The sequence below is a fragment of the Pogona vitticeps genome, chromosome 3 (genome assembly GCF_051106095.1).
Source record: "Pogona vitticeps strain Pit_001003342236 chromosome 3, PviZW2.1, whole genome shotgun sequence".
In the NCBI taxonomy this organism is placed as follows: Eukaryota; Metazoa; Chordata; class Lepidosauria; order Squamata; family Agamidae; genus Pogona; species Pogona vitticeps.
In genome coordinates, this window is record NC_135785.1 from 63,782,501 (window position 1) to 63,806,786 (window position 24,286).

Sequence of the window (24,286 nt, forward strand, 5' to 3'; positions counted from 1 at the left end):
GATCCTCCTTTTATGGTGGGCAATAATAAATATTCAATAAAGTGTGGTCCATGTTTATCCCATAATACTTGTCTCGCATCATCATTCCGGGGTGGGGGGGGGCAATGATACCCAGGATGATCACAACACTTCGGATCTCTAAATCAAAATCAAAATACTTTTCTCTTTCCATGAGCCGATTTCAGTGGCAACCATGTAGCACAACACAGACTTAGTTACAAAAAGTTGTAACAGAAAAACTTCCCCCCTTTTTCCCCTGGTAGGGCTTCTCTACAATCATGTGTTCATTCACCTTGCAGTAAGCTCTCATGAATTCAGCAGGGCTTACATGTGAATAGATATGAACAGGATTGCATTGTATGTAAACTGCATGATGAGTAAAGATAAACTGGATTAGTTTCTGCCAGCATGTGAATGCAGTGATAAGAACTTTGTTATGGGATTAATACATATTAAAGATACAGAATCCCATCAGAAAACAACGACAAGAGGGGCATTAGTTCTGCCTGCTAATTTTCATCATGGTAAAACTGAGGCATATAAAAAAATAATCAAATCATTGTTGCATTCTAACTTTTCTTGAAAACTCAACCTGTAGAATTTAGGATAACTCAGACCTAAGAATACTAAATATTCCATTCAGAACTCTCTAAAAAGAGGCTGGATCACAAAACCAGAATATTAAAACAACAAGAAAACTTTGATCTTTTGTTTGATGTTTAGGCCCATATTTGGCTTTGCACAAAACAGTGTTGCTTACAAGTCACCACTTAGGAATACTTTAACTACAATATGAGCTGCATCTGCACAGGAGGCACAGCAGAACAATCCCTTATTTTTTGTTTTGAAATTTATCTTGTAGTTGTACAATTGTGCTTGAGTTTCCTCAATTAAACATACTAGAAGGAGGAGGGGTTCAGAACCAAGTTGAAAACACACCAGAAATCTTCAAAATCAATATAATAAAAAGGAAGTAGCTAAACAATATGAAGTAAAACAATACTTTCAAAGGTTTCCAGCTACTGGAAAATCCCTGAAAGATTAAATCAATAAATACATTTGGTAGCTACCTATGTTCAATCATGAAACAAATTATTATTGGATCTAGCTGTACAGTGATAAAGTTTAGGAAGGGGGAAGGAGAAAATGGCTGTTTTGCATTGTTTCCCTCTAACAATGGAAACCAGATGGGATTAGGTGGTACGGTCATTTCATCCCTCAACAAGTTCAAAACTCCTTTTATTGTTCGCCCCCCCCCTTAAAAAAACATGGCATTTTAAATATATATTTTAAGTTGGAGGATTACACTTTTCTGCCTCATGATAAACTTAAACAAGCACTTCATCAGCCTTGTAATACAGAAAGAACAAGACTGCTAATTTACATTGCCATCTTTCTCACCTTATTCCCTCTACTACTTGGTGCTTTTTACATATAGCTGTGTTTACAGGAATAAGTAACGTCAACATGCCAGTATACAGTATACCAGGGGTAGTCAAATTGTGCACTACATGAAGCTGTCACAGGCCTCCAGTGTAGCCCAGGGCACCCTGAACCCCCCAACAGCCATATCCTATTTCTTACGATTCTTATTTTTAAAATCCTTTCATGCTCCAAGGTGTGTGTATGTGCTTTTTAAAAATTCAAAACAATTACTTCAAAGTTTTTTAAAAAGACCCCTTGAAGTCTAAAACACATCCAAGGCAAGTTACTCCAATAACTCCTAGATTATATAAGGACAGGGTTTTTTTGGTCAAACCTTTTGGCTGGGATGTTGGGGGGGGGATATGTGGTGGCCCTCTGAGGTCTGCACAGGTTACGTGTAGCCATTAGATATGTAGTAGTTGCTCACCTTGGTATATAAACAGTGCAGATTAAGTTATCTTTCAAATTAAAATCTGAGCACCTTCTAGTCATAGTAATTGCCTTTCTTATGATTTAATTTATTCACCCTCAAAGAGTGTGTGTAATTTTTTGCCTGTATGAAGAAAAGGAATTAGGGCCATGAACAAGGAGATCTGTGGAGCTCAAGCAAAGTGTCTTTCTGGCTGCCTTTGAACATTTGTGGACCATGGAGTCAACCTCTAACAAACTTCAGTTGAGGTAGTTGTCTGATTACAGCCCTGTTCAACTGTTACAGTACTTACCCAGATCTATCCAACATGTTCAGAAGGGAGCACCTGGTCCCTCCCTTCTTTGTGCTGCTTTCTGCACATAGAAAATGGCATGTCTGCAGGGGAGAGGTTCCAATCTCCATTCTAGGGGAACAAGAACCTTGCTATTGCTTATGGGGAGAACCTACATAAAAACAGGAACAACTTCTCTGCAGATAGTATATTGTCTTTCAATGGAAAAAGTGCTGACTAGTAGCAGCTCCCGGATAAGAATGTTTGAAGTAACCTAGTAAGTAATAACTGAAACGGCTGTTTCATGTTACAGGAAAGAGAATGACACATTTTAAAAAATTGGTCTCTGGTTTATACTTGCTCAGAAATCTACTTATCACAATGAAATGTATTAATAGTCTAGCCTTCTCCTTGATATGCCAAAGAAAACAGAGTCTTTACTTCTATGAATAATCTGGCACTTGGAAGAGTTACATTTTCAGACTGTAACTCTCAAGATCATCCAGCCAGCATGGTAGTAGCTGGCTGAGGTGGAAAAGTGTGCAACTGAAGTTGTGACTAAGCAGCTACAATTTACATGATTACGAACTGCTTGATATCTCATCACTCTGTGATTTAGCATGCAATACTTCCAAGCTCAACATGAAAAGAACATTGATCTCTCTCTCTCTCTCTCTCACACACACACACACAGACACAGACACACACACAGACACACACACACACACACACACACACAGAGAGAGAGAGAGAGAGAGAGAGAGAGAGAGCATTGCTCAGTGTTGCAACACAAAGTGATAAATATTCACAAGTAAACAAATGAACTTGCCTATAGATAAATGGTTCACCTTGTTTCCCTACAGCATGGATTGGTAACTTGCTGAAACCGTGGGGCCAAACTGGATGTCCAGGAACCCACTGAGAGCTGTACCCACCAGTTACAGCTGAATCACAGCATTTGCCATTCATCTGTTGCTGCTGCTGCTGCATTTGCTGGATTTGCACTGAACTCTTGTAGAACATCTGTGCTGTTCAATATAAACTTACTGATCCCAAGCACAAACTTTTGAACTAACATGTAAACTTGAACTTATTTTCCCCTCACTATACAGTATTCATGTTTTGGGTGTTGTAACACAATTTCCAACTCAAAGAATGTATCAACAGAGAGAGAGAGAGAGAGAATATAGTTAGAAATACACAGAGGCACGTGATTCCCTTTCCAGCAATATGATTTGACACAGTCCACCAATTTTTATCATTTCAGCTGTAGCATGTTAGAACTTGACTTCACTGACCTATGAACAATTCAAGGCTGTCAGCAAGGAAGGTCTGTCTATACTCAGGAAGAGAATGCATAAAAACTTCATTTAAACCTGCATTTAAATGTGATTTTCACCTGGGCTTACAAGTCTGAGATTTATGCAGAAACAAGAGAGAACTGATTTAAGTGAAGTGTGTGAGGGAATTTTCTCAGCATAAGGCTTCCACCAAAAGTAAATAAATAAAATATAATCAATTATAAGCAGCCAAAACCTCCTTGGGCAACGGAATGTATTCATTAAAACCAGAACAGTTTAGTGCATCTTAAAGACCTGGTTCAACTCAGACTTCCTTTTCCCAGCCATCCTGAAGGAACACCCTTCCATTAAGATCTCTGTAGTATTATTTCACAGGAATAATCCCTCAGATCACCCTTCAACTATAATTCACACAGCCATTTCCTCAGTAGACCACCCACAGGCCTTCACCTCCTCCCACATTATGCATACACACAAACCCATACATATTTTTTCTAATATTTAACCATTTTTAGCATAGTGTTCCTTACATGTGAAATTCCTAAGCCTATATCTAATAACTAAATGATAAGACCTACTTTCCTTGTACTTAAACATAAAAGGAGTTTTCTTGTGAGGGAAAATGCCTTAGAAAAATTGGTTTCACAAAATGGAAACCAAATGTAAATAAACAGTTTGCAATAATTCTGTTGATTGAATGTTGCTATCCAGGGTTATACAAAGCAACAACAACAAAATCTGAACATCATAGTATCAGTTATTACTAATTCATTCAGGAATAATTTTTGTGCACATAAAGTAAATATTTTTATGCATATTGCCTAACAAACACAAACGAAAGACAAAGGCCCAGTTCAGGCAAGAACAAGTACCACAGCGGGACACTCCCTCCCTCCTCCTCCTCCTCTCTTTCTCACACAACAATCACAGACTTCCAGGGTTTCTTAAACCGCAGTTTCCTGTTACACTGAGCCAGAGCACTATGGCTTCATCTGAAGACTATAAACCAGGATTCCAGATCAGAATGTGAAACCAGCTCTCTGTGTTGGTTTGCAGTCTAAAATGAAGCCACACATCATACAATAACTGAAAATGAGGCAAGGTAAGTGGAGAAACAAATAATGGTGACCAAGATCTTGCTGTGAGCTGCCAGAGAAGAATGTTCCACCACTGCAGGAAGGCTGGTTTCCCTTCTTGCATGCATGTAAATTGCTTCTGCAAGAGGTCAACCTCTACTTGTGCAGAGAGTTACTACACGCTTCATTGTGGGAGTAAGAAAAATATCAAATGGCTTCAGCAATGAACAGGATCCTGATCATCAACTTTGGTGTGTGGTCACAGAAATACTTGCAGTAGGTACAGCTGCTTATGCCTAGAACACTACTACCTCTCTTAAATGTTTAATATTTGGAATTTTGCAGCCTGCGTTGACAGGCACTACATTCTATCACAGAACACCCCCTACAGCTTGTAATATTGTTTCACAGCACAGGTGCAAAAGACGAAAAGGAACCAGCAATGACTTACAATTTTTGAAGGAGGAAGGTCTGGCAGACTCTTCTGAGGAGGAGACAAGTGCTGTTCCACTTCCCCATTGGTCAAGGCATCTTTGGGACCTTATGTTGCAGACCAAGCAGAAAAAACAACATGCCAGTAGTCCATTACTTAGAGTGCTCTCTGTAACATTCTTAGAAGCTATGTTTTTTGTTTGGCTGGAGTATAGCATCAATTACAGGGGATGTCTGAGACCACAAAAATGTCATCTGATACTACCTGCAAGGATACGGTGAAGGAAGCAATACAGACAAGAAGACATTCTCTTGCTAGTTGTGGGTTTATTGGCATGCTTTCACCTGAGTCAGAAAAGGCCAAGGTATCTTAAAAATAATCTGTCTACTTGCAACACAAGTTCTATGTCTATATCAAGCAGTTAAGTATTTATCTTGTCATTATTGTTGAAGGTGATTTAAACTTGGTTGTAACAAATCCGATTTCTTCCCAATTCAAACAACCAGATTTCAGACTGAGGAAAAGTTTCAGCAGTTATGTAAAATTGATTTCCAATTGATTTTTCATCTAGTTTGTATGACTTTGCAGACACCATAATTCTGGGTTCTACACAATTTTCATGATCTAAGAAGGAAATGAAGATGACCAACAGCTTTGGTTATACTGAAAGTAAAGGGAAGTAACTACCCTATTCTTTAGGGACTGACTATGAATAAAAACAGATGACTTCTAAACATATGCTAACTCCTTTAAACCACACAGTTGTTGCTTAGAGATTTATCACATAAAGGCTATAACCTTAAGGGAAAATAATTATTCTCCTAAAGATAAGCCTAGCATTTCTGAATGGATTTCTGAATGGACCCAAGGATTTTGAAACATATATCATGAGAGGCAAACCAATGAAGCTCACAATCTTCAAATAAGATGCAGTGTGTGTTTTTGCTTATTGGTGACTGCTTACTAAGCACCCCAAAGCTAACTCCAAGCAACTGAAAATAAAGGTATATTAAGTTTCCATAGCCTGAAATGGCATTGGGAAGAATCTGGCATGAACTTTGCTGCGTATTTGTATGATTTAAAAATAAAAGTTAGAACCACAGAGCTTTACAGGCTGTATCTGGGAAGCCACAATAACAGCTCTGCATTCACATCCTGTAACAAGTTCTGGCTGTATGAGCAGAAGCAGCAAAACAAAATCCAGAATGGCCAGTAATGTTATTAGTTAAAGAAATTAGACATCTTTCATCCTTCCCACGGCTTCTCAGATTTCCTGGTGTTTGCTTCCGTGTATCTTAATTATGCAGCAACTGTGGTGGCAGAACCAGAGATGGGAATCATTACATTTAGGATAACGTCATCCAAAATAATCTAGCCAGCTGACCAGAAGCAGCTGAAACAAACAAACAAACAAACAAACAAACAAAAAAGACAAAATATTTCTCATCTCAGGGCAGCACCATGTCTTGCGCTAGTCTGTCTAAACCAGTGTGGGCAAAGTGTGGCCTGTGAGCTGCATGAGGCCTCTCAGCACCCCTTGGGCCTCCCAGATCCCCTGAGACCATCCCGGTATTAATATTCTTTTTAAATCTCCTTGTGCACTATAGAGGGTGTGAGAGGCAATTCTGCCACATTTCGACCCCTTCCAGCACTCCTGCTCCCCCACTCCTTAGGTTTTTAACACAAATTTTAAAAATTGGCCACTAGAGCCATGAGAAGGCATTTTCATGTATTGAAAATTCTTTTTGAAAGAAAACTATTTTGGAGATGTGCAGGAGAGGACGTCCCTTGTCCGGGGTGGACATGTGGACTTTATACCATACAGTGAGAGGACAAGAAGATGGATAGTGGCAATCATTGTTGTGATTGTTTTAATCATACCCAGCCAGGACCCATGAAACACATAAAGCAACATAATTCATACTAAGAAGTAAGCTCCTCAATGCAGAAAAGTTATTCTTAATCATTGATGTTTAATATGAGACAGTTATGGTTATCAGCATTTCATGTATGTGAAAATCCACCATTATATATACTGTATATAAAACTAAAAGCAGTATTACAAGGTTGGGAAATGTGTGCCTCTCCAGATGTGGCTGGATGACAAGCTCCATCTTCCCTAAGCAGCATAGCCAATAGACAGGGATGATGGGATTTGTAGCAAAAAACATTTGGATTGCCACTCGGTTAGCTTTTACATTATGCAGTTGTACCTTTATGCATTTTGGAAATTTCACCACAAAGTGGCCAATGCTAACATTTGATATATCATTTGCAATCTGCACAGGAATATTTAATACACTGCTTTCTTGAACAATATGGGAAATCTCTCAAAAAAACGTGGCCAGACCTGGCGATGCTTATAATCCTTATGAATAGTGATAGCTTGTATTCCTAAACCACCTTGATACTCTTCCAAACAAGATATTCCGTATTCGGGGGGGTGGGGGCAAAAAACTAGTGGGACTCTGTAACTGTGAAAACATACATGTCTTCTTTCCATCAGTCAGTAATATCTTATTTTGTTCAATATTATTTTTATATTTTCTAAGAGTTAATAGCCTTAATAAATATTGATGAAATACAAAGGGAAAGACTGGAGTAATATATGCAGAAAATGTGGTGCCTTCTTTAGCTCTGTCTAAATAATTGTTGTCAAATATAGTATGTAAATGGAGCACAATTAATTTCCATGTGCCTTTGTCCTCCCTCAACTGAATAATTAACTGGCATGCCAGAAAGATATAAATTCCTACCTTTGTCTGCTTTCTCTAACTCACCATGTTGTTTACTGATGGTGACTTTGTTCATGTAAATGTATTCCTCATCACCACCTACAAAGAATGCAACGTAAATGTCTTATTCATTTGCACATATTCATAATACATTGTGTGAATGCAGAGCATTTTTAAACTTGAACATAAAAGAATATCTGTTCACAGCTATTTTCTGTTTCTCTGCATCATGCTTAGGACTAACAGATCAGGAGCAGAGATGGAGATGGGGGTATTCGTTGTCCACAATAGATTAGCCAGTCCTGGCAGAAGGCGGGATGACGAGCCTCTCTGTCAGGTCACAGAGTGGCTAATCCATTGCGGACAACAGAGCGACAGGAAGGCTCCGTCGAGCTCATGTCAGCGGCAGAATCGTGAGTGGGCAGTCCAGCCCCATGGGGCCGGACCCTCATTATCTCCACCTGTAGGGGGTATTCGTATTAATATACAAATACAGTGGTGCCTCGCTTAACGATTGCCTCATTTAGCGATGAATTTGCATAACGATGTGTTTTTTTAGAAAATAATATGCATCGCATAACGATGTTTCCTATGGGCGATTTTCGCTTAGCGAAGTTTGGGACCATGCTTCGCATAACGAATGCGATTTTAGGTCCCCTGCTTCACTTAACGATGTTTTTTTTCCCAATTAAAAAGTGTCTTAGAAGGGTCAAAAATGGTTCTAAATGCTTGGATTCGTTAGAGGACCCCTTAAGTCATGTGCAAACCTGATTTGGCTTTGATCTGAGTTTTCGTTAATTTTTTGTGAATTTTTTTTTTTTGGCCCATAGGAACCAATGGACCTGTCAAAATCTGACAGCTCCATGCTTTCCTATGGGGGAGAAAACAATTTACAAAAAATTAACGAAAGTTCAGATCAAAGCCAAATCAGGTTTGCACACAACTTAGGGGGTCCTCTAACGAACCCAAGAATTTAGAACAGTTGCTGAGTCTTCATTAATTTTTTGTGAATTTTTTCTTCCCCCATAGGAAATAATGGAGCTGTCAGATTTTGACAGCTGTCAAAAGTTGGGGGAAAAAAATTCACCATAAATTAATGAAAAGTCAGATCAAAGCCAAATTAACTTTTGCATCCGTTTTAGAGGGTGCAGAAGCTAATCCAAGCATTTAAAACCATTTTTGACCCTTGTATGACACATTTAAAATTGCAAAAATTGACTTCGCGAAGCCATTAAAATGTATTGAGTCAGCTTCAATACATTCCAATGGAGGATACATTGTTTCGCTTAGCGATGTTTCCTATGTGTTTTTTCGCTTAACGACGGCAATCCGTTCCAATTGGAATGGATTAACCGGTTTCCAATGCATTCCTATGGGAAATGGTGTTTCGCATAGCGATGGTTTCACATAGCGATGTTTTTTTTGGAACCAATTAACATCGCTATGCGAGGCACCACTGTACGAATACCCCTATCAGGAGCTTCCTACCCACCTTTGCTCTTGCAGAGCTCATCTAGCACAGTGGTGCTACACGCTTGAGCAATGGTCCCTAGTTCACTGGTTTTAGTGGCTACACCCTTGCAAGGTTTGTTGTTATTGACCGTCATAGGATTCAGGTAATCTCCATGAATAAAAACAGCTTGAGGACCAGAACAGTTCCTTCCTTCCTTCCTTTCTTTTTCCCTGTGAGAAATAAATAAAGAAGCCTTCATATCCTGCCTTCCCTCCAGTGAGCTGAAGGTTGTGTACAGGGCTCTCCTGCTACCCACTTTATCCTCACAACAAGCCTGTGAGGGGAGTCTGACTGAGAGGCTGCAGGCAGCCCAAGATCACCCAGAAAGTTTTATGGATGAACAAAGATTTGAACTTGGGTCTCCTAAGTCATAACTGAACACTCTAATCATACTGGATCTCAGAAATGCAACTGCTTTGATTCATGGGTTTTCTCAACTCTCGTATTGTATACATTTGGACTCTGCATAGCACTTTGGAAAAACAACTACTTAACACTAGATTTCAAGGAGTGTTTATTTGTTTCAGCCCTCTCTTGGCTTTCCTCCTCCAGTGAGCTCAAGGCAAAACTCTCTCCACCTTTTGCCCATGACAACCAAGGGAAGCACATTAGACTGAAAGAGTGACTAGTCTAATTTGCCTAGTGAGTTTTCTGACTCATTGGAAACTAGAGCCAGGATCTCAAAAACTGAAGTCTAAAATCATAATGACTACCCCATACAGTAGTCATTATACAACCTGGGGTTGTATCTGCATGCTGCACACATACCCATGCTAACCTGAGACAAACATCTTACAAAACAGGCCCTAGTCCACAAGGGTTTGCAACCCAGTAAATAAGCTGTTCTCCAGCCTAATCAAGAACTTGCAGTTTGGGACACCAAAGATAGAATTTAAAAGACATAGGGTCAATGGTAGTATCTATAACCTGCTGCCTCAAGCAGTATACCTGAAGCATGGTCAGTTCTTCTGAAATTAATGTTCCCATTCATGGATGTGCTTACCGCTTGATTTTGTGCACAGGCGAAGGAGGTCAGCAAGAAAGCTTTTTTTCACTACAGCGGTGCTGCTAAGGTTCTCTTTATCCAATATCTTCAGAAAATCTTCTAGTTCTGTCAGCAGTTGTTCCAGAGCTAAAGCAGACATGAAAACAAAATGTGCAAACATTTGAGGAAATGTTGGAAAAATATGAACAAACAAACAACTAGTTCATCGAATTTTACGAGAAAAAGCTACATGCGGAATCCTTCATCCTTGTGCTGTTTGTGGAACTGCCTGTCATCTGAGCAGTTTGAGAATTGAAGAGTGTACATAAAGAGATATCCAGTAATACCTTACACAAGCAGGAATTTGTTGGTGCAAACAGCCACTCTCTATGGTCTGCACTTGTGCAGCAGAGATCAAGTAGACCTACAACAACACAGTGTTATGCTCCACTGGCATTAAACATGATTCTGACTTGCACTTTTACCCACAGTCCCTCACTGGGCCTTGAAATGACTTGAAGTGGCCATTTTAAATCTAAAAAAAAGTGCTAAAAGGCACTTCTTCTGTGTTTTTGTTTTTGAATTTGGTGGTCTTGGGTGTCTCCCAAGACCCCACACTGAACATCATTTTTCCTGGGACCTCCAGGTGTGAAAATAAGTCTTTTGGAAAAAAGGGGGAATTCTTTTTCACTGAGGGTCCTCCAGGGTGGCCTTAGAGACTGCATCCAGCCCACAGTCCACAGTCCGGTTTAGCATCATAGTTTCATATTAGCTGAAATCTCATACAAAACTAACTAGCTTCCAAAATTTAGATCTCTACATTAATAAATAATGGAATTCTTATAGATGATGTTTTAGTTTTTTCACATTTTCCATTCTGGCCAACATTAACTGAAGTTTTTCAAATGTTCAAACATAAAAATGGGGGGGGGGAAGGAAAAATAAGAGGTGAAATTTCTCTAGCTGAACTTTTGGCTTAGTTTTCTGTTTTCCATCCTTTTGTTGGGAGTTTATAATAACACACAGAGGTTTGCCTAAGGATAACTTGCAAACTTCATTCTAAATGTTCCACTTTAATCCTCAGCTCCTCCCTTCCTATTTCTATCTGATTTCATCATCCCTACAACAACGCTTGAACAATGACACGGGTTTTTTTTTTTTAAAAAATGAGAGAAGCCATAATATTTGTTGGAACGAGTAAGACAACTGTGCCTGAACTGGATTTCTGTGAAGGTGGCCCTCCTGTATGATTTAACCAGAACTGATCTCCAAATGTAGGATCAACAACACAATCCCTTTTAAGAAGAGATATTCATCTCACGGGGGAGTGGGAAGGGAGGAGGCCCCACAAAACCCTGACCACATCTGATCTCATCTGCTTTTAAAAATTAAGCAGGGTCTGGCCTGGTTAGCCTTTAACCAGCTGACTAGGGAAAAATCCTGCCTAAAACTTTAAACAGTTGCCACCAGTGGCAATGCTAAGAAAGATGAACCCAAAGCTGCCTTGTATGGATGAGCCAGCCATTTAAGGCAGCTTCCCGAGTTCCTACGAACAGGCCCAAAGCATTGCCTTGCTCACATGTTGAATGCAATGAAGTTATTTTCACTATGCAAAAGAGCAATTATAACAAAAAAGAGGAATGTCCCACCCCATGTTCCCACATTGGAAATTTAACTTTCTCTCTCTGGGAAACACACACACACACACACACACACACACACACACACACACGTGCACACGTGCACACGTGCACACACGTGCATGCGTGTACGCACACGCACACACACGTGTGTGTGTGTCAAGGAGGCACAGAGGGGAAACAAACTCCCAACCTTTTCCTCTGCAGCCAAATACCTATACCACTGAGCTATCCAACAGTTGAATTTCTCTGGGTTTTTTCCCCAATCCCTACAGAAGAACAAATTGTGCACTGCATGCGTGGATGTCTGCAAAGAAGCGTCATGGGAACGAAGAAGGAAAAAGAAATGGTGACTGCTAGTGGGTGGGAAGGGCAGAGTCAGCCACACATCTCACTAAAACATCCTTATTATAAAATTGGACAAACTGCAGAAGGAAGCAGTTTAGGTCCTCTCTCTCCATCCATAGAGCATGAACACCTGCCTTTCTCTCTTTTGCCTTTCCTCCAGTTAGCTCAAAATAGTTTATGTAGCTCTCCTTCTTCCCACTTTAGCATCACAACTAGTCATATGAACTTGATTAGGCTGAAACAGAGAGATCAAAGCAACCAAGCCAAGGTTGACAAGGAGTGCCATAGCTGAAAAAATAATAAAATCCAAATCCCCATCTGATACTCTAAACCATTCTACCACAGCAAGTTTGTTATAGATACCTGCCCAGACATGTGTTATCAAGCATTTAAAATATTATTTAAGTTATTCATTATTCACCTAATATGATAACATTCCTAGGACTCTTCTGAATAAGGTCAAAAAGGCAGTCCTCTGCCCCAAGGAGCTTACAATATAACAATCATGAGAGGAGAGGAAGAGGGAGGCAACGACGAAGTAATTTACAGAAGCAGAGAAAAAAGAAGGATGCCAGGAGTGAGTAAGATCACACAGATCAGAGTGGGTGCAAAACATTAATAGAAAAGACTTGGTGAAAGAGGCATCACTCCAGGCAGAATTGTGAAGATCAAAAATATTAGGACCAGGATAAGGTAACTGAAGGGGAAAAAAAATCAGCACTAAGCAAGAAAGTACAGCAATCCTCGCTTCTAATTTTTCAGGAAATCTGTTTTGGGCACAGAGTGCCTTTAAATAGCTAGTCATATTCCCTTTCAGAAAACTTCAGGGGGTGCAATTGGCCATTCCCTCCCATCCACGTCTTTCTGCTATTGGGACTGTTTTTCTTTTTTTAAAAATAAGTGGGCCACCGAAGTCTGTGGCAGGATGAAAGCTGCCAACCCCCTAACTCAGCCAAGCTCATTGCCCTTATCTTTCCTTTGTATGAGCCTATGTTTCCTCAAAGGAATTCAAACTGGCATATATGACTCATTTCCCCTTCTTGTGACAATTGCCTTTTTCAGCAGGTTAGGCTACAAAATAGCAACTGGCTCAGAGTCAGGGCTAAGCATAGGTTTGAACCCAGATCACTCCAGCCCTAATCTACTCTATCCCTCCTATCACTACATTGTACCACCTCTTAGTACAACTCCCTGCTAGAAGGATAGGTTCTTAACCTTTGGCTTTCCATGTGTGTTCGGCTTTATCTGCCAGAAGCTCCTAGTCAGCATGGCCAAGGAACAGAAATTCTGGCAGAGGAAGTCCAAAGAATCTGAAGTAGCACAAGTTAAGAATCACTAAGATAGAGGCTAAAAGTGTGAGTAATGAACTAAAACAAGAAAAACTCTGAACACTTTAGAAGGAGACAATTCTAAATCTACCCAACAGAAGGCCGCTTTTCATGCTCTCCTTCACCCATCTTCAAAACATCTGTCTAGAACTTTTTAAGTGGACACTATCCATTTTCTGAGCAGACACCTTTGACAGAAGGGCCTCGGCTTCTAGCTGTGGCTTCATTCTTTGCTTGCTGCAGAAAATCAACAGGCCGGCTGATTAAGAGTAAGGCATTCAAGAGGCTGAACAGTGGGTGTTGTTGGCTTGCTGTGGATTTCCCAGCCTTCGCTGGCAACTCACATTCCAAGGCTAACAAGGGTTGACTGCAATCAGGAGAGGGAAAGTCGATGGTTGTGACAGCAGGAGAATGCTATTCTCTCTAGCCCTGAAAAGAAGCAGATGTGTTGGCAGTGGCAGCTGAAACAGCTGGAGGACTTTACAGAGGCCAATCTTTGGAGAGGCACAAAACACTTCCTTATTCCAATATTGGTGTGCAGCTCATTTGCCCCAGACTGCTCTGAAGAATGAGCTACAGCTAGATGAATTGAGACCCAGGGTAGTGTAGAGTGTCAGAGGTTCAAATTCCCACTTGGCTGTGGAAATTCACTGGGGGATGGCAATGGTAAACCATTTCTTGAGCATCTCATTAACTTAAAAACAGACAAAAAAACAACCACCACCACCTAGCAAGGAAAATATACTAATGTTTTTAAATAAGAAAAAGATTGGCCAGAGTTTAGAAGTAACAAATAGCTAAAGTATTGTGGCTACAAACCAAATTCTAACGAGATAAGAGGAGTGAGGATCAGCTGAGCTGCAGCCAGGCCAGCAAAAGCTATTCTGAATTCAAAACCTTCACAGCCTAGGAGTGGCAGAAATTTGGCATACTCTCATTTGGATCTAACATTGTGCCAACAATTCTGGCTACTTGGCTATGTTCTTGGGCCACAGGAAGTCTACTCTACTCTGTCTCTTTTCTGGCTCACCTGACAGCAGATCTAAGGCAGCAGAGTGGTTTTCTAATAGGTCCCTCTGCTGCAGATCTCTGAGGTCAACCCACAGAAGGGGATTAATCCCCAGCATAAGGGGGTTTCTGCTTCTGCCTATTCCTAACACGGACCCTGAGTTAAGATTGTACCATATCTTTAAAGAGTTGGCTTCTGGAGGGGCACCAGCTGAGAATAAAACCACATTTCAAAAGTAGTGCAGCAAGTGAGAAGGGGATAATTCTATTCATGTAATAAGGGACATTTTCTAGTTACTGGTAAATTTCCCAGGCATTTTAAGAGGCATTTTGATAGGGCTTTGTCTAATGCTTGTGTTATTCTCTTTCCATTTGTAAGTTTGATTGTTTTTTCTCTCCCTAAGCAATCCAAAGATAAGACTTCCTAGAAAAGACAATAATTCTAGGAAAATTGGAAGGGAGGAGGAAAAGTGGGTGGCCTTTCATAAGATGGATTAAATCAGTGAAGGAAACCATGGCTTTTAGTATGCAAGGTCTTAGCAGTCATAGGGCTGCCATAAGTTAAAAACGACTTGGTGGCATATAATAACAACAAACTCACAGTGATGAAAAGCAATTAGCACGTCAACAAGTAACTTGCTTAAAGTACTATAACAAGTGAGTTGTTTTTAAAACACCATAATAGGCGGGAATAAATTGCATTTAAAATGTAAGTTTTCAAACTCTGACACCAATATATTATGTAATGGGGAAGATGTGCATTTTTGTTATACTTCCAAAGCTCGGTCATGTGGCTATTAAATTCAGTAAATTAAAATTAATATCAATGTGGTCTTAAAGATGCACTTTAAAGTCACAATTTCTGTCACAACAGAACACCATGTGGACTGGGCTGGGCTGGGGTTTGCTTTGCTTTGCTGTCTGTCTGTCTGTCTCTCTCTCTCTCTCTCTCTCTCTGTGTGTATGTATGCAAAATGAAAGAATTAGCCTGGTATTTATAGACAAGGCAGAATGTTAATGCTTGAATAAGCTTAATGTTGAAAAGTGTTACATTATTACCTAGATAACTGATTCCAGAATGTATCAGTGTGTTGGATGGAATGTAAGAATGGGGCTTATTTTAGAATGCCTGTATGTGCTAGAAACTAATGGATGTGCCAAGTTCTCAAGCAGGCCTAGAAGACATGTACAATTACATGTACAATTACAAGCATGTAGGGCCCAATATTGCATTCTAGCCAACATGCACGTGTCAGGGCTGACTGCTGCATGCAGACAGGGATAGAGAAACAACCACATTTTCCTCTCCATACATTGGACAAACTCATGGAAGGGGGCAAAAAAAAGGGGGTTAGGCACCCAATTGAAAAACAGTAGAAAGTTAACATCAAAAACTATAACTGAGAGTGCAGGCCACTCCACAGCTGTCTGTCTACCAGACTAATATAATGCACCCTCCCCACAGCTACTTATGGTTGTTTGTTAGCATGTCATGGATCTCCTGCTTTTGCTATCTACCAGAGATTATTTTCAATTTTCAAGCATCTCATGGCTGGTGGGCCGCATTTCTGGCTTTATCAGCCAGGAGCAGCACAAGCCTAGACTAGACAACTAATCTCCTAGAAGGAGATTAAAAAGATAATAACAATTGTTCACAGGATAGCTGCATGACAGCATGCCAAAGTTTTTCTATTCTATACACAACTTTCCAATATGTCAAAGCATGCACCAAATAACACTTTACCTTTGTCATCTTCAGTAACAAGGAATCTGGGGAAAGCACAGTGCTTTTGGAAATACAAAATATTGCAGTTTAGGTATGGGGGGCGGTGGGGAGTGAGATCCGTTCATCCCAAGGTGGAAACCTAAGGATGAGATGCCAACTATTTTCATCATTTTTTAAAAAAAGCCTCATTGTGCAAAAAAGAGTGGTGAAATTACTTGTAGTAGTTCAAATCATAGTTCAGTAAGATGCAATTAGATTTTGAAAACATTCTTTTGGATAATAAATATGAGACTCCCTTCCTCCAAACCTCAACTCATAGGTTGTTTGGTGTGCATCTAGTCTGACTGCAAGAAATGGAACTTAAAATAATTATCCTACTTTTTGAATTTTTGTAGTCCAAAACAGTTCCTTTTCCAAACTCAAGCAATGCATGGATATAAAAGCCCCTGCTCAAAAAGTCTGGCCTTGTCTTTCTCTGATAAGTGAAACATAGCAAAGGAAGACAATGAGCCTTGTTGCTTGTGGGCTGAAAGCCCAACTGCTGAACGCAGTCAACACAATACGGCCCATTCTGGATGTCTGGACAATCATCTCATTGATGGGCTGTCTTCTCAAAATCAGGAACTCTGAACTTCTAAGTGAGAGGCAGCAGAAAAGGCACACAAGGCTTCTCAGTTCGCTGAACAAATAATAGACTGACTAGCTTCCATTCCCCACTGGAAGAAAGTGGTGGGAGTACTCAGAGGAAGGGGAAAAATGAAGGAAGAGAAATTGTTTGAAAAACATTCAGAAGTCTCAATGAAGGAGCAGCTGTTTTTCCGCCTTCCCATTATGAACAATTGCATGCTTCTTTGGTGCCTCATAAATGAAATAGCTTTCAGCTTCACCATTCTGAACTTTTGCTTGCAATATTAATGGAGTTTAGACTCCACCGTGGACTCCATCCCCACCCCCTGCCTTTCAGTGGAAACCATCTGCCTGAATTCATAATAATAACCACACTCCCTGTTCTTCTTAAAGATGTTTTATGTTTCACTGCAAAAGTCTCCAATGCCAAAGGTGCCTTAAAACCTTCAGGGGTCCACGAGACCTCTTAACTTTCAAACACCTTCTTCTCTAGCAAACCCAACATGTATTTGTTTCTGAGGTTACCAGCTCCAAAATTCTAACCAATGCAGTCCAAAGAAACTCATATGGGAAAAACAGCCTCACTCTGAGAATATTCTTGCTTACATCCTTACTAATTATCAGAAACTACATGCTTTAGCTACTAAACCCATCTTGCATTATACATAGACCTCAGTATTGTTTACATGAGGGTTGGGAACTTTTGGTGGCCAAAGGACCACACAGAATGCCCTTGAAATTACCAAAGGTGTACCCCCATGCACAACATCTGCATACAGATGCTCTCCCCCACTCTTGATCACTCACATCCACCCAGCTACAGATTACCTGAGTGGAAGGTGATATAGCTTTCTTCTTTCCCCAGAATATCAATACTATAGTAACAGGTGATGCTTTGCAGAGTTTGGGGGAGGAATCTTTCTAATCTCTGCCTTCTACTTTGGTGGTACAACCTACATGTAATGTGTGTGTTTTGTGGCTGCCGCTGAGCTCAACCTCTTTCCCAAAGCCAGGGAGCAAGACTGAGAGATGTACTGTCACCCTTTTATTCCATTAGGAAGAAAGTAATGTGATTGTCTTGTTTTCATTAATTAATCCACTACTAAGAATACCTGCAGAGCAGCCTGTGAGCTAAATCTGATTCCTGCATGTTTTAGCAAGTTATCCAGCTGTTATACAGGGGAAAATAGAAGTATAAGCCTCAAACAGAAGATTATAGGGAGAGTGGAAAGAAAGGCATGTTACAGGAGGAGACGGAATCTGTGAGTAATTTATAACGTGAGTTATAGGTGAGAAAATAGAGTGTTAAGTCTGAAGATTTGGTGGTCATATATTTATTGCCCTACACCAGAGTGTGACTATGATTCATAATTCCATACTAAACAACAGCAACCTAGTTGATGGAATTTTATTCAGTAGCACTGTACCCACCTAGGACAGTGGTTTCCTACACTGGGTAACCCATGTGCTCTTGGACTGTAACTCTCAGAAGCCTTCACCACTAGCTGTGCTGGCCAGGGCTTCTGGGAGCTGCAGTTCAAGAAAACCTGGGTTATCCACAGTTGGGAACCACTAACCTTGGAGAAAAAAAGAAACCATCCAAATTCTGGAACATTTAGAAAATGAGAGCCCTGCTGGGAAAAAGTAATATTTTACAAGCAGTGGCAACAGTGAATTCAAGTCTCCTTATAGTAGAATTCATGTTATATCTCTTTCAAACAGAACTGTCCTCTCCATCACCACAGATGTTATGAACAGGTATGTTCATTTTTCCCTCATACAATACATGTTTGAAGACAAATAGCTTGGCTGAAGATGAGCTGAATAACAGATTTGTTAATTAACCTGTTCCCTGGCATGTTGTCAGCTAATTTGAATTCTAGGATTGCCATCAAATATTTTAAAATGTAATTTTACCATCATAATATCAGTATGTAGATAACAGAACATCTAAAAATAATGTGTTTTGATTTAAGAATTTACTGATTTTGGATTACATTTGTTGCTCTGTTTACACTGGTAATGCAAAATAATGATATAAGCGGTCACTCAAAGCAGAAAAATTGTTGCCCAATGCAGAACAGTTGACGCAGTGGTACCAAAATAGGCAGCTCATAACTGGACCACTTGTGCTTGTGAGTTAAAGTTGTTAATGGCAGGATCAAGCATTAATAAAATGAAGGATAGTTTTTGTTCATTTGACTTTTTGAAAATGGAAACCTGGTCTGTCTTGGTATAAACCAATTCCACACATTGTTGTCCAAGTGCTAGTTTCTCTGTTGTAGGACCACAGAGCATCAGGCAAACTCTCGTCCCTAGTGTAACCACACCAAACTTTTGGTTAGAAATTGTTTACAATGAACATTACTAATGCAAAAGCAGGGCACCTTTGGGAAACTGAGTACTGTATAGAAACATCCACATAACCAGGTTACAAAACTTTTATATCTCTCCACATGACATATAGTGCATAGGTACCAGAGTGCGACTCAATGTATAAAAGAGAACATTATTTGATAATGTCATTCAAACATTTAAATGAGCAATAAGGCCTCTGTGCTTTATCAAGTCCTAAAGAGTCACAGGAATAAATGTGCTTCCATTGAAAGCTGTCAACAGTGGAAAATGTAGTGCACACTGCTGATCTCCTAGGAACATACATATTTTGTGAGAAAGTTTCAAGAGTTTGCCAAACAAATGTATTCAGGGAAATGCAAACATAGACATACAGTAGCTAACTCCACTGATTCCTGCAGCTTTTAAAGAGTAACCCTTCATCAACCGGGAGTTCCAGACAAAGCAAAATAACCATTTAGTAGATGAAAGAGATTTTTGTGACTTAACTTAGCTCAGACTTTGTTTTACATAAACTGGAGCTGATTATCTACAGGGAGAATAAGTTGTGTTGAAGCTCAGAAGGACCATTACATAAAACACTCAAAAGGTATCACTAATCCTACCATAGATTTAAGAGTTGGGTTATTGTTTGGATGTTATGTCTCAGCACAAAATCAGTGTTAAAACAGAACAGAGCAAAACACAAAACTGCTGATCAAGGAGTCTGTGCTCTTCCAGTAACTTCAGTCTTCTTGGAACATTTGATGCTCATGTTTTACTCTTTAATCTCTCTTTTGCACTAACAAACCTCCAAGAGATCATTACAGCTCAACCATAATTTAGTTGTTTCTCTTTTCTCAGCACAGCTGTTTGATTATTATTTATTTTGTATGCTATAATTTAAGAGTTGCTTCTATAGACACTTTCTGAAACTCTTCTTAATTGCCCAGTTCTAAACTGGCGTGGTTAGCACAATTTGATTCTAAAATCTGGTATGAACTTCACCAAAGGTCGCCCTGGAACAGCAATAAGGAAGCGTTTGGCTGGAAGAACCACCTCACTTGATCGAGGCCTACTATTCAGCTGCATGATTTAGCACAAGAATTACTTTCTAACAATAAGGGCAAAATGATAAAGTTCTGCAGAAGGTTATGAGTCACTGTATAGCAGAAACACTGCAGCAATAATACATTATTCAAATGGTTATTCAAACTTTAGAATTACTGTCACTGTTTATTAAAATAACAAAAGTTGGAAAACAGATGGTATTGGAAGATGTAGAACAGTGAATATACAAAAATATATCAACTTTGGTTCATAGGTTTTCTCTAGCACTATTCAGATGTTTAAATTCACAGGAAGAAAACAGCAAGAGAGTATCTTCAGGTTCACTGCCCCTTCAGGTTCACAGGCCAGTATGCTGGATGACCTCGTGCAATCGTATGAGGTACCTGCTCCCTTTGGCAGGATTTTCCATAGACTGCAGGCATCTGGCAAGAACAGGGGTTTGCCAAGAACATATCTTCTCTATCCCCAGTTTTACACAACTGATTAGATGTACAGTTTCAGGTCTCATTGTGAGTTTGCTTCCCTTCATCATTAACCTGAAGTGAACAAGCAGCCCTCATGAAATGGCTGCTTCTAGAGTATTGAGGGGACCATATTCAGATCCATCATGTTTACAAAACAATACTTTAACTGTCATAAACCTTGGGAGTGGAGGACTCAGCATCCAACTGGCCTGAAGCTGGAGCTTCAAAGACAAAACCTGTTTTCTGTGATCCAGTCAAACAGCATGTGTGGTTAAGGAATATTGACCTCTCATCGACTCATCCAGCACAGTCTAATTCATGTCTTAGCAGCTGGTTCATTCTCCTCTACACGTCTTACCATGAAGCATGGTGACCACTTCTTCCTCTCCCACCCCCACCCCTCTCTGTTTCTTTCAAAAACTTTCTGACATGTCCAGACATGCTACAATCATGTCCACCATTTTTTTCCCTTGAGCATTATCTCTAGCCCATCTGAGGTCACTTAAAAGGTATCCTTAGTAGAGAAGATACTGAACATGACTGCAGCTTCCTTTGCAGGACACTTGGCCTATTTTAAAATCTAAAATAAAAGAGAAAGAAGTTAAAAGGTATGGCTGCTTGGGCAGGAATGACTGGAGGGGCTAGATGGGGAAGGCAGGGAATCAAAAAGAGACTAGGAGATGCCCATACAGGTGGCAGCTACATTTGGAGAACTCCTGGGCTATGAGCCTCTGGAACACCCCCCAGTGGTCTGGATTTAACAAGAGGCCCTGAGTTAAGTCTCAGCATATTAATGAATCAAAGAGGTACATTAAAAACTCTTGAAATATATGGTCCCATGAGGCAGTCCTAAGAACGACTAGTTTCCATAGATATCGCTTTAGTTATGTGTGTAACACTGCAGCCTTGGCTTTAAATGTAATTCTTCTTAAAACTTATTTGTTTTTTAGTTTTGTACAAAGAAGCGATGCAAAAGCTAATGCAAGGCTATAAAACAGTTTAAGTTTTCTGCAAGCTGGAAGTAATAAACCTCAGGTCATTTAATATGTGAAATAAATTCATTTTAAACAGCTACTTCTAATTAGAGGGCCTTCTCTGTCGCTGCTCCCAGACGCTGGAACTCCTTCCCACGGGAGACTAGGCTGGCCTCATCTTCGTCGTCCTTCCACAGGCAGGCAAGGAGGACCATTCTCTCCAGGCAGGTTTTTCCTTAATGACTGGTGGCCTGAGAGGGTTTTTAAAATGGATTATTGTGCTCTGTTGTTTTAAATGTGTTTTAATATTGATCTTAGTTAATATTTTAATAGAATACTTAAATACTTTATATTCTAATATAATACTTGTTCAATTTTTTTTAATATTTGTACACAACTGATTTTATCTTTTAAATACTGTTTTAATTATTTAAGCCACCTTGAGTCCTTTTGGAGAGAAAAGCAGGATTAAAATATTTTAAATACATAATAATAATCTGAACTAATTCCCTTCAGTTTCAGGCTCAATTCAATCCAGGATATGGTTATCATTTTACTAAACAGGAAGTACTCCTTACATAATCATTACATATTAGTGAACTCACACAGATTTCTTCCATTTTCAAAGTACTTCAGAGCCAATAACTAAATTAAAACCTGGATACTATGTAACATTATTATCCATGAAATTATCATTTCAAGATGAGTGCTGCAGCAAAAGTTTGCTAATGGTTTGTCCAAATCAAATACATAAAAACAGAACTGCACTGAATTAATAGTACAGGTGAAAATTATTGTCTTGTGTTCTTGCTCAAAAATATATTTCAATGATTGCCCTCAACACACACCAAAAAAAATTTAAACTTCCATTTACTTTTGAGGAACAATATTTTTCCAAGCATATCAGTTTCCTTTCATGCAAGTATCACTTAACAAGAGAGTATCAAACATGCACTGAAATTCCACTAGTACTTCCTGCAGGAAACTTAAAAAAGTGTGTCTGACATATGTACTCCTACAAAGCTCATTAAAGAATTAATCATAATCATCATCTTAGAACTTCAGAGCTGGAAGGGGCTCTATGGATCATTGAATCCAGTCCAGTCCTTGTCAAGGAGACACAGTGGGGAATTGAACTTCCAACCATACTTAAATCACTGAACTGTTCAGCAGTTCATTACCTTCTTCGCTCCCCCATCTCCCAAATGTCTGGATGGTTGTTAAACATACATGTATGTATATACATATATATATATACACACACAGATGTTTTCTACAGCAATATTTCACAACAAACGGTATGGGCACCAATGAATGCCATGGCTAATCAAGCCAGACTTAGGGTTTTCCTAATAACTACTTAAAAATGAGGAAAAAATACAAAATTCTAGGTCTCCATGGAGTGTCACCCATTTCCAGCAGAATTTTTAAAAACTGCAAAATAACAACTCCCCCCCCCCGGCTTCTGGATGACTGCAGAAGCTAGGGTTAGAGGGCCCCCAAGCCTTCTCCAGCCCTCCCATTAAAAAAATGAAATGCAGAAGAGGCTATCTGGTCACATTCTATATTGTCTTGTTTTGTTTCCTTCTCAATTTCTGCTGATTACTGGGCATTCTACAGACTATGGGAAATGCTGAGGGGGGAGGCATTTTTAATTGCAAATTGCACACTGGTATCCAGTGTGGAGAAAAATGAATAGAGTGATGGACCAGGACTCCCCTCTCAGCCACAGAAGCTCAGTGGGGGAATTGGAACTCCTTAGACATCTCACTTTGAAAGCCCTATTAAGGTTGCTATAAGTTATTTTTTACTTGATAGTAGACAACAACAATAGTACCACTGGGGCAAACATATAAGACAGCTTGAAGTGGGAAAATGGCCAAGGTGGAAGCATGAAACATGCTTTGCCTTATCACTACTTTTTTATTTACAATTATTTCCTCCAGAAGATTATTTTAAGTGGCCAGTGGAATTTTGCTACCGGTCTTTATATTTAACAAGTTGTTCGGTATTCATGCTAAACAAACACAAAGTCTATGGTTTGTTTAGCTGCTTCTACTTGCAGTGGGAATACTTGGCCACATAGATGGGCGTGTTGCTCATAAATGATAAGGAACTGAATACTTCCCTCGCCCATCCCCCTTTTTAGTCTGTCAGACTCATCCTCCTTCCAATTCGCTTTGTTCACTAAGGCCTCCCTCCTTGCTAATATTAGAAAGTATGTCAACACAGAGGGTGTGATATTGTGATTAAACAGTTGGCATGACTTAACATAAAATACAATGCAGGGTTTTCTGGGAGATGTATAGGCATGACTGGGGGAGCAAATCTGTGCCTGCCAACATAGCCCCACATGGAGAATCAGGTTGCTTTCCCACTTTCACTTTATTAAGGCTAGGTTGCATCTTGCCTTTATCAACATTAACAGGGAGCACATTACTGTTGGCAGTTATGGAAAAATGCAGTGAGTCCAAAATAAAATAAACTTGGAATGTTAGTGTACTACTACTGTGGAAGCAAAAGGAGAATTGACAAGCAACTTAGTGTTTTGTGATGGACTTCAGGAAATCATTAGAATTTTAAAATGCACAAGCTAA

General features: G+C 39.7%; 1 protein-coding gene across 4 annotated transcripts in view; it reads right to left on the reverse strand.

Annotated features, from left to right (window-relative positions):
- Positions 1-24,286, reverse strand: part of AFAP1L2 (actin filament associated protein 1 like 2) — a 99,969-nt gene that overhangs the window by 36,559 nt on the left and 39,124 nt on the right. For 2 of the 4 annotated variants that reach the window (XM_072995521.2, XM_020779925.3), the window contains exons 2-4: positions 10,188-10,316; positions 7,693-7,770; positions 4,955-5,043 (exon numbers count right to left, since the gene is read on the reverse strand). In XM_072995521.2, the coding sequence (XP_072851622.1) occupies positions 4,955-5,043; positions 7,693-7,770; positions 10,188-10,316 (296 nt within the window). The remainder of the gene's footprint in view (positions 1-4,954; positions 5,044-7,692; positions 7,771-10,187; positions 10,317-24,286) is intronic. The other 2 variants (XM_078389568.1, XM_072995520.2) reach the window with 1 other exon arrangement.